Raw genomic sequence first — 10,208 nt, forward strand, 5'->3', positions numbered from 1 at the left:
CTGGAGTGCCTTGAAACGCGCAGCATTATGACGTAATTTCCACTGAAACAGGAAGACAGGGCGACACATATCGAACAGCTCCTCCCCTTTTTAAAAATAGTCAATAGCGTTTCGTTTAAATCACAGCTCGGCCAGAGCCGTTGAGCTTGGTAAAACCGCAGTTTCCTCCTAAATCGTTTCTCCTCATAATCTCCACCATATCACTTTAAAATACAGCATTCTGTGTAGAATTCAAATGGGTGCGATACATTTTGTACTCTGCGCCAAATCACACAAAAGATCCGCTCTGCTATTGTGTCTCTGGACCGGTGCAGACTGTGTGTTTGAAAAAACAATTCGGTTGTAATCAACAGTATGTCATAGACAATAACATTAGAGATTATAGAACTTGTACTTGTAGAGATTCTATTGTATACACTGCATTGTTGCCAAATTTAGTTCACACATCACTGCTGTCCTGTTGGATAGCAAAATATCTTTTTGCAAAATTGTTATGATTTTTATTTATGAAAAATATTCAATAGATTCACTGTAATTCACTGTATTGATGCCAAATTCAGTTTACACATCACTGCTGTCCTGTTGCTTATACTACAACACTTATTTTGGAAAAATATATTTTTGCATAATTTATATGATTTTTGTTTATGAAAAATATTCAATAGCTTCACTGTAATTCACTGTGTTGATGCCAAATTAAATTCACACATCATTGCTGTCCTGTTGCTTATACTACAACACTTATTTTGAAAAAACATCTTTTTGTATAATGTTTATGATTTGTATTATGAAATAAAAATCAATAACTTCATTGTAATACACTGCATTGTTGCCAAATTTAGATCACACATCACTGCTTTCCTGATGGTTATACTACAACACTTATTTTGAAAAAATATATTTGTGCATAATTTTTTTTTTTTTTTATGAAAAATATTCAATAGCTTCACTGTAATTCACTGTATTGATGCCAAATTCAGTTCACACACCACTGCTGTCCTGTTAGTTATACTACAACACATAGTTTGGATAAATGTATTTTTGTGTAAATTGTATAACCATCAGGACAGCAGTGATGTGTGAACTGAATTTGGCAACAATGCTGTGCATTACAGTGAAGTTATTGAATATTTTTCATAAATAAAAATATGCATAAGTTTTATATCACTCAAGGATTAAACTCATGAAATATGCCAAATATGAACATACTACAAAATAGTCTGTATGTCCCTGTACATTATGTACCATGTCCCAGTGTTATGAACAAACATAGCAAACATTGCTATCACACAGGTCTCATGCTGACATGTGAGTTACACAGTTAAAACACAGTTAATTTGTGATACCCCATAGGCTTACTTTGTATGTATACTGTAAACGTTTTTCATTGCTTTTGCTAGAAATTATTTTCTGTTGTATACAAAGGTTCTATGTATATTTTCTGGATGAATATCTAAACAGATGATCTTTGTCTCTGACAGGGTCTGGAAATATTGATAAGTTTAGTGGGTATCATCTTATCATTGTGGGGCAGCTTGCTTTTTTCTTTTCTTGTGCTTTGTAAGTGTTTCTTTCCTTTTCTCATAAGGAAAACATTGTGCTGAAATACCAGAAACCTGAAATACTCTTTTTTCATTCACATAGTCACTTTTCACTGGAGTTGTAATGGTCTCAGCTGAACTCAAACAAATCATGTATATCTGGTCATTCATCTTAGTCAAATAATGTTTTTGTCTATTCGAATGACTATATGATAATAGAATAAAATACACTACACTGTTTAAAACCTTTTTGTAAGGAGCAACTATTTTCAAAGCAGATTTTTCTCAGATCAGGTCAGAACCTCACAAATAATGAGCTGTCTGTGTGCCAGAATGACCTCTATTTCCATCTGTATTCATTCTGCTGAACGCAAGTTCAGTGCTATACAGATTTCAATCTTTAAAACTTGTCAAATGTACATTCATGTTCTTAAACGATGGTTGTACACCAAAGTGCTAACATCAGTGTGGTCAACTTACAGTTGGTTTAACACTAAACTGTCCTTCAAAAATGTCAACCATGCGCATTTTCTGACCATTTCTTCAGCCTCTTTGGACCACCATGGTCCTTGTGGTCTGTGATACTCTGATCTGTATCCAATTGTCACTTCGACCGCCTGCGATAAATGCAAAGATTGGCTCACACTCGCAGGCAAGACAACGTTTGGCGTTCTGACAGGAACAGACCTATAGCGTGATTGTCCAGAATACTGTGATTGTTGAACAGTTTTCAGTTCAGTCCGACATGCACTGCCATCAGAACACGGTCAAGCCAGACTGAAATATTCTGATGAGCCTTAAGAAATGATGGTTTGTGTAAACTAAAACCCTCATCAAATTATGTTTGTCATTAGAAAAAGATCTTTAAGCTCAAATGAAGATCTAAAATAGGAAATTCTGTGTTACTGCAATATGAACAGTAGCCACAGGCCTCTATATCTTCTGTCCCAGACATGAGGACTGAAGGACAGAAGATGATTAAATTAAAATAATTACTTTTTTTGTATTGAATTGTCAGATTGTTTTTCCTCCTCAAAGTAAATTTTCATGAACTGTCATTTGCAATACTGCTAAATCTAGTTTATTACAGCAAACGTACTTACTTGTTCAATCCACCTGAAGCAAGCTGACATTAAGTGTTCAAGGGCACAATAGTGTTATTTCGTGAATCAGCTTTTGGTGGGTTTGAACCTACTGTACAGTCATGCCGTTGTAACCACTGGACTAACAGCACATTTTGACAAATGCTTTTTATCCAGAGCTTTTACACTATTATATCTGTATCCCTGGTTTTATGTGTTTTCACTAAGGCTCAGTGATGTTAGAGCAACTCTGCAGCCTGGCTCCTCGACCTGCAAATGTACTATAGGCTAAACTGTATTTCTATAAAACCATATTCTCAGCGAACCAGTCTGGGAGAATGAACAAAGTTAAAATTCGCTGCCAGTTCCATCCAAATTAAAAATTGTTTTAGGCTACTTTTTTCATCTTATCATAAATCACTGATGATGACAATATTTATAATAAACTCAACACAATCACATTTTGCTAGGATCTTAGATTTGGTTCACAATCTTTGAGCTCTAAATCTAATAACTGTTACGTTTAAAAGCAAAATATTCCATAAAATAAGAATGTGCAGGCGTGTGCAGTATCTATATACTCCAGCAGAGGGAGTATTAATTAAACAAGAACGCATCACTTTGTGTATGAACGTTTAAACGGCCTTGTTTGTGCTGAAGTGTTTTTTAACTTGTAAAGGACTTGTAAACCCAGTGTCGGTACACGATCCGTTCCATCTGCACGATCCGTTCTACGCATGCGCGTAATTACGTAGTAGAAGACGTCACGGTTTTCCTACACTATCGGTACCACGCATGCGTGGATGAAACACTTTACGGCCAGGCGGCACAACTTGCGGCATACCGGTATTTGTGTAACATAGACATTCAATGTTTGTGTAACTTTAGTTGTATTTTGTTTAACATTTCACAGCGGGTCTATTTTGATGTTTTTAAATGTAGCTTACGCTGCATTACGATGTGTTTACGTGGTTGCCAATCCAAAATAATAAAGGAGTTGTGACTGTGAGTTATGAACATACATGATCAGTTTCCCCCACTCTCCTTTGCGATTCATTGCTGTATGGTATTAGGCTTAACTGACTTAACTTGCCGTGTTTTGGTCTGAGGTCAGTATTGTCAGATGGTTTGGTGTCATTTTTTTTGATTAAAATTTAATTATTAAATTAAATAAATTATTAATTTATAATCGGCTATTAGTTACCTTTTAAGTTGAGTAATTTTGTATTAGTATGGGTCTATATAGGCTAATATATATCTATATAATCTAAATGCGGAAAATAATCTCTTTAATGTTGTTTACAAAGACAATAAAGGAACATAATATGCATTTCTGCCTAGACTATCTGCACTTACGTGAAAAAAGAACTACAAACAAGTCTGGGGAAACGTTATAGAGTATTTCAAACTGACAATGGAAATGACTTGAAAGAAGCATGTGTACACACAGAAGTGACATGGGACCAGTGGTGGACAGTAGTAAAGTACACTTTTTGAGTATCTTTATTTATCTTTATAAAAACACACACACACACACACACACACACACACACACACACACACACACACACACACACACACACACACACACACACACACACACACACACACACACACACACACACACACACACACACACACACACACACACACACACACACACACACACACACACACACACACACACACACACACACACACACACACACACACACACACACACACACACACACACACACTTTAACAGCTCTCAGTCCACTTCAGACGAACACTCTTTCCGCTGTAACAGCTCAGTCACTTCAGACGAACACTCTTTCCGCTGTAACAGCTCAGTCACTTCAGACGAACACTCTTTCCGCTGTAACAGCTCAGTCACTTCAGACGAACACTCTTTCCGCTGTAACAGCTCTCAGTCCACTTCAGACGAACACTCTTTCCGCTGTAACAGCTCAGTCACTTCAGACGAACACTCTTTCCGCTGTAACAGCTCTCAGTCCACTTCAGACGAACACTCTTTCCGCTGTAACAGCTCTCAGTCCACTTCAGACGAACACTCTTTCCGCTGTAACAGCTCTCAGTCCACTTCAGACGAACACTCTTTCCGCTGTAACAGCTCTCAGTCACTACAGACGAACACTCTTTCCGCTGTAACAGCTCTCAGTCCACTTCAGACGAACACTCTTTCCGCTGTAACAGCTCTCAGTCACTTCAGACGAACACTCTTTCCGCTGTAACAGCTCAGTCACTTCAGACGAACACTCTTTCCGCTGTAACAGCTCAGTCACTTCAGACGAACACTCTTTCCGCTGTAACAGCTCAGTCACTTCAGACGAACACTCTTTCCGCTGTAACAGCTCAGTCACTTCAGACGAACACTCTTTCCGCTGTAACAGCTCTCAGTCCACTTCAGACGAACACTCTTTCCGCTGTAACAGCTCTCAGTCCACTTCAGACGAACACTCTTTCCGCTGTAACAGCTCTCAGTCCACTTCAGACGAACACTCTTTCCGCTGTAACAGCTCTCAGTCCACTTCAGACGAACACTCTTTCCGCTGTAACAGCTCAGTCCACTTCAGACGAACACTCTTTCCGCTGTAACAGCTCTCAGTCACTTCAGACGAACACTCTTTCCGCTGTAACAGCTCTCAGTCCACTTCAGACGAACACTCTTTCCGCTGTAACAGCTCTCAGTCACTTCAGACGAACACTCTTTCCGCTGTAACAGCTCTCAGTCCACTTCAGACGAACACTCTTTCCGCTGTAACAGCTCTCAGTCCACTTCAGACGAACACTCTTTCCGCTGTAACAGCTCTCAGTCCACTTCAGACGAACACTCTTTCCGCTGTAACAGCTCTCAGTCCACTTCAGACGAACACTCTTTCCGCTGTAACAGCTCAGTCACTTCAGACGAACACTCTTTCCGCTGTAACAGCTCAGTCACTTCAGACGAACACTCTTTCCGCTGTAACAGCTCTCAGTCACTTCAGACGAACACTCTTTCCGCTGTAACAGCTCTCAGTCCACTTCAGACGAACACTCTTTCCGCTGTAACAGCTCTCAGTCACTTCAGACGAACACTCTTTCCGCTGTAACAGCTCTCAGTCCACTTCAGACGAACACTCTTTCCGCTGTAACAGCTCTCAGTCACTTCAGACGAACACTCTTTCCGCTGTAACAGCTCTCAGTCCACTTCAGACGAACACTCTTTCCGCTGTAACAGCTCTCAGTCCACTTCAGACGAACACTCTTTCCGCTGTAACAGCTCTCAGTCCACTTCAGACGAACACTCTTTCCGCTGTAACAGCTCTCAGTCCACTTCAGACGAACACTCTTTCCGCTGTAACAGCTCAGTCACTTCAGACGAACACTCTTTCCGCTGTAACAGCTCAGTCCACTTCAGACGAACACTCTTTCCGCTGTAACAGCTCTCAGTCACTTCAGACGAACACTCTTTCCGCTGTAACAGCTCAGTCCACTTCAGACGAACACTCTTTCCGCTGTAACAGCTCTCAGTCCACTTCAGACGAACACTCTTTCCGCTGTAACAGCTCTCAGTCACTACAGACGAACACTCTTTCCGCTGTAACAGCTCTCAGTCCACTTCAGACGAACACTCTTTCCGCTGTAACAGCTCTCAGTCACTACAGACGAACACTCTTTCCGCTGTAACAGCTCAGTCCACTTCAGACGAACACTCTTTCCGCTGTAACAGCTCTCAGTCCACTTCAGACGAACACTCTTTCCGCTGTAACAGCTCTCAGTCCACTACAGACGAACACTCTTTCCGCTGTAACAGCTCAGTCACTTCAGACGAACACTCTTTCCGCTGTAACAGCTCAGTCACTTCAGACGAACACTCTTTCCGCTGTAACAGCTCAGTCACTTCAGACGAACACTCTTTCCGCTGTAACAGCTCTCAGTCCACTTCAGACGAACACTCTTTCCGCTGTAACAGCTCTCAGTCCACTTCAGACGAACACTCTTTCCGCTGTAACAGCTCTGTTCATTTAAACGAACACTCTTTCCGCTGTAACACACACACACACACACACACACACACACACACACACACTAACAAAATGTATAGGGGTGACTGTGCACCCCAACTCCAGCATTTACTCTCAGGTTGAGGGTGTCTTTGCAAATAATCATGAAGGTTTCCATGTCCTGAATGTTTTCAAAAATGAACGTGAAAGGCTCCATGGCATAGCACTTCCTCGACTCCATCAGCACCCTCCACGCTTTCATTTGGTCATCATGATCCATCAACATGTATGATGGTTCTTGCACCTGGCCAGTGAAAAGCCCAATACTGTTCCTCACGATGTATTCTGCCTGGTACATATGTTTCAATGTGAGGGGCAGCTCCTCCACTTCTACCTGTTCCTCCTATGATAAAGTAAAATACCATAAATTAAGACTACAACATAAAATGTTTTGGTCTTTCAAACGGGGCCTAAAGACATCTTTTCAGCAAAAAAATGAACAAATGTCTCTTGGAGATGGCTGCAATGTAACTAAGGGTGAAAGATTGACAACGTTTACATGCACCCTCATAATGCGATTATAATGGGATTTTAGCAATATTGCAATTATATTTTACCTCATGTAAACACAATACTTAAAGCAACACTATGTAACATTTTTACCTTAAAATAATGTTTCCAAAATCTTATCAGTGGTTCATCAAGTCATAACAGGGTGAAAGGCACTTCTGCCATTGCCTGACGGGGTCTGTATCGCTTTTACTGGCACTACGGAACTTCGGGGTTCGGGTAGTAACTTGGCTTGCTACGGTAGTCGGTGTTACCGGTGTTAATTTAACATTTAGAATGCGTACGTGAAAATGGTTGTCTGGTTAGTTTGGCCATACCTTGACTATTTGGGGTCGAGAAATCCTATAAATAGGTGGTAGGGTGCCTGCCATCAGCTGTTCTGCCTCCTCTGTCCAGAAGGCAAAGCGCTGCCCGAAGTTCTGCCCATGCCTATTCAAAAGTATGGTACTTTTAATGTAGCATAATTGTAAAGCAGACCAATGTTTTACTGCTTGAAATATATGCCCTACCTTGCGATCGAGAATTTCTCCAGAATCTGGAGACACCACCACTTCCGAATAGATGGTATGTCAGTCTGTAATACACATGTAATATTGGAGTCTTGCATTGTTTGTTTTTTAACATTCTTTGATACATATACATTCCATGAATTACAACTTACATCCAAAAAGTGAAACATGGCACCAGTACAGATGCAGAGGGCATACTGTTAAAGAGAAAAATAATTACTATGGAGATTTAGGACAAACAGGAAAAATTGAGTAGAAATTGTATAAGTTTACCATAAGCATGAATATCCCACAGCTCTGTCCATCTGACTGAACTGGAAATGGCTGAAAAGTAATATACAGTTACTCAGATGTAATGTTGACAACCATATATAGTGTCCGCTGAGCAAAATGAAATGGCAAATTTACATAGTAAGTAAAGTTACATCAAAATCTTTGCCCGTCTTCTCCACCCACGGTCCATTAGCCACTGCTCCTGCAAGTTGTCTGGAAAAACATTATGCAAAACTGAATCCATAGAACAAGGTTTTTTCCTTAATCCTAAAGCCAGAGAACAAGGCTTTTACTCAATCCTAAAGCCAGAGAACAAGGTTTTTACTCAATCCTAAAGCCAGAGAACAAGGCTTTTACTCAATCCTAAAGCCAGAGAACAAGGCTTTTACTCAATCCTAAAGCCAGAGAACAAGGTTTTTACTCAATCCTAAAGCCAGAGAACAAGGCTTTTACTCAATCCTAAAGCCAGAGAACAAGGCTTTTACTCAATCCTAAAGCCAAAGAACAAGGCTTTTAATCAAACCTAAAGCCAGAGAACAAGGCTTTTACTCAATCCTAAAGCCAAAGAACAAGGCTTTTAATCAAACCTAAAGCCAGAGAACAAGGTTTTTACTCAATCCTAAAGCCAGAGAACAAGGCTTTTACTCAATCCTAAAGCCAGAGAACAAGGCTTTTAATCAAACCTAAAGCCAGAGAACAAGGCTTTGCCTGAACAGGATATCAGTCCATTTCACTCAGTTTGATCTGTATTTGTTAAGGCTGTTACACAATGTCATCAGATTGAAGATTTTCAGAGTGCTGTTCAGGCTTAACTGGATGAAAAAAAAAGTAGAAAACACCCCCTATCATGTATTAACTTTAATTCCCATAGTAGCACGTAACTACATGCACTTTATGTTCTTTGTTAGCCTTAATCGGTCACAGGTCAAACCTTGCTAATGTCCTCTGCTTATGCATTTCAAACCTAAATATGGTTCGGTATTTCTCATCTCCAAACCCATTTGGACATAATGAGTCCAGAAAAATAGCCTCCTTCTTAGCAACTAATAACACCTGTGAAGAACATACCCTATTAATGTCAGCTATAGGGGCACCAACTGGTTTAAAAATAGAGGAAAAACTAAAAAACAATGTAACTGTACACAAAGCATGTAGTGGCTTGCTGTTTGTGACCCCCTAGACCATGCTGGCAAAATGATGATATCTTTAGATTCCACATTGTCCTATGAAAAAAAAACTATGTTCAGATCTCCTTGGACATAATCTTCACTTAAAGAGGTGTATCTGCGGGACTTATCAACACATTATACAACTTACCGGCAAACTAGGTTCGCTTAGTTTCCATTTAGGGACTTCAAATAGGTCAGCAATGTGGACATCCATTCCCTGAATAAAATTGTATGTCTGCATTTCATATACATACATCTCACAAAAGTGAGTAGTAAAAATGTGAGAGGTGCACTCACTTTTGCACAAACTTATGTGTAAGTCATCAAGGTAAATACAAATACATACATGTCTCCTGCCTGCCTCCTCTACCAGCCTGAAGCACGCATTCCCAATCTGAAAGCACAGAATGTTTTGCATAATTACAATAAAGGCATTAGAACCATCCAAACTCTTTACAGCAATATCCACTTACACTGCTCTCCACCTGTTCATCTAGCCCCAGGCTCCAAAAGTCTTCCCTTTGAAGACAAACTGGGCCATCCAGAACAACAATTTCTTTTGCTGGACGTGTTCTATCCAGCACATAGGTCAGCTAGAAATAAAAAATATCCCTGTTAGGAATAAGCAATCATGCATTTATTATTTAAAGCACACCAACAAGCTGTGCATGTGAACTATCCAGTTTAGTTTGGCACTCACCACTTGTTCTTGTTGAGGACACAACCTCTTGTGCCACAGTGGACCTTTATTGGCATACTGGTGGTCCACCAGTCCAATGTCTTCTGCATTGTTTTGGCTGCCCTCCGATTCATGGCTATGATCTACACAACAGGAAAGTAAATAGTAATCAGCATTGCCAAGTGTCATGTTTATATTTGCTATGTCACCAAGTAGGATTATTACAATACCTTGTGGCCGAAAGTAGGGCCTTAGCTGTGCAACATTCATTTTCTGTATTTTTCCTAACATAGCCACACTTGCCACACCCTTCTCTGTCAGGGATGTGAGGGTGAATGGCCCTTGGTGGAGATCCTGTAAACAATTTCCCTTCTTCACCTTCTTTTTGGGCTCCCCAAT

General features: G+C 40.2%; 1 protein-coding gene across 4 annotated transcripts; it reads right to left on the reverse strand.

Moving 5' to 3' along the window:
• Positions 1-6,689: 6,689 nt before the first annotated feature.
• Positions 6,690-9,705, reverse strand: LOC130100691 (uncharacterized). 4 transcript variants are annotated; one of them, XM_056266234.1, is made up of 9 exons: positions 9,604-9,703; positions 9,477-9,524; positions 9,279-9,347; positions 8,114-8,174; positions 7,962-8,012; positions 7,841-7,885; positions 7,689-7,753; positions 7,497-7,608; positions 6,690-7,012 (listed from the first exon to the last, which is right to left on the reverse strand). In XM_056266234.1, exons 5-9 carry the CDS (start codon positions 7,968-7,970, stop codon positions 6,695-6,697), a joined length of 549 nt encoding a protein of 182 aa, XP_056122209.1. In that variant the 5' UTR covers positions 7,971-8,012; positions 8,114-8,174; positions 9,279-9,347; positions 9,477-9,524; positions 9,604-9,703; the 3' UTR covers positions 6,690-6,694. The 4 variants fall into 4 exon arrangements, with proteins under 4 accessions (XP_056122209.1, XP_056122210.1, XP_056122211.1 ...); XM_056266235.1 differs by lacking the exon at positions 9,279-9,347; XM_056266236.1 differs by lacking the exon at positions 9,604-9,703 and having other exon boundaries at positions 9,477-9,593.
• Positions 9,706-10,208: the final 503 nt, after the last annotated feature.

The sequence above is a fragment of the Rhinichthys klamathensis genome, unplaced genomic scaffold (assembly GCF_029890125.1).
Source record: "Rhinichthys klamathensis goyatoka isolate OS25496 unplaced genomic scaffold, OSU_Roscu_1.1 h1tg000246l_1, whole genome shotgun sequence".
Lineage (NCBI taxonomy): Eukaryota > Metazoa > Chordata > Actinopteri > Cypriniformes > Leuciscidae > Rhinichthys > Rhinichthys klamathensis.

Excerpts from the sequence above, each read along its gene's own strand:
- LOC130100691 (XM_056266233.1), bottom strand. The coding sequence starts at position 9,623 with ATGAACAGGTGGAGAGCAGT. Across the intron at positions 7,754-7,840 it reads CCATGTTTCACTTTTTGGAT|ACTGACATACCATCTATTCG; the intron begins GTAAGTTGTAAT and ends TGTGTATTACAG. Across the intron at positions 7,013-7,496 it reads CTCGACCCCAAATAGTCAAG|GAGGAACAGGTAGAAGTGGA; the intron begins GTATGGCCAAAC and ends ACTTTATCATAG.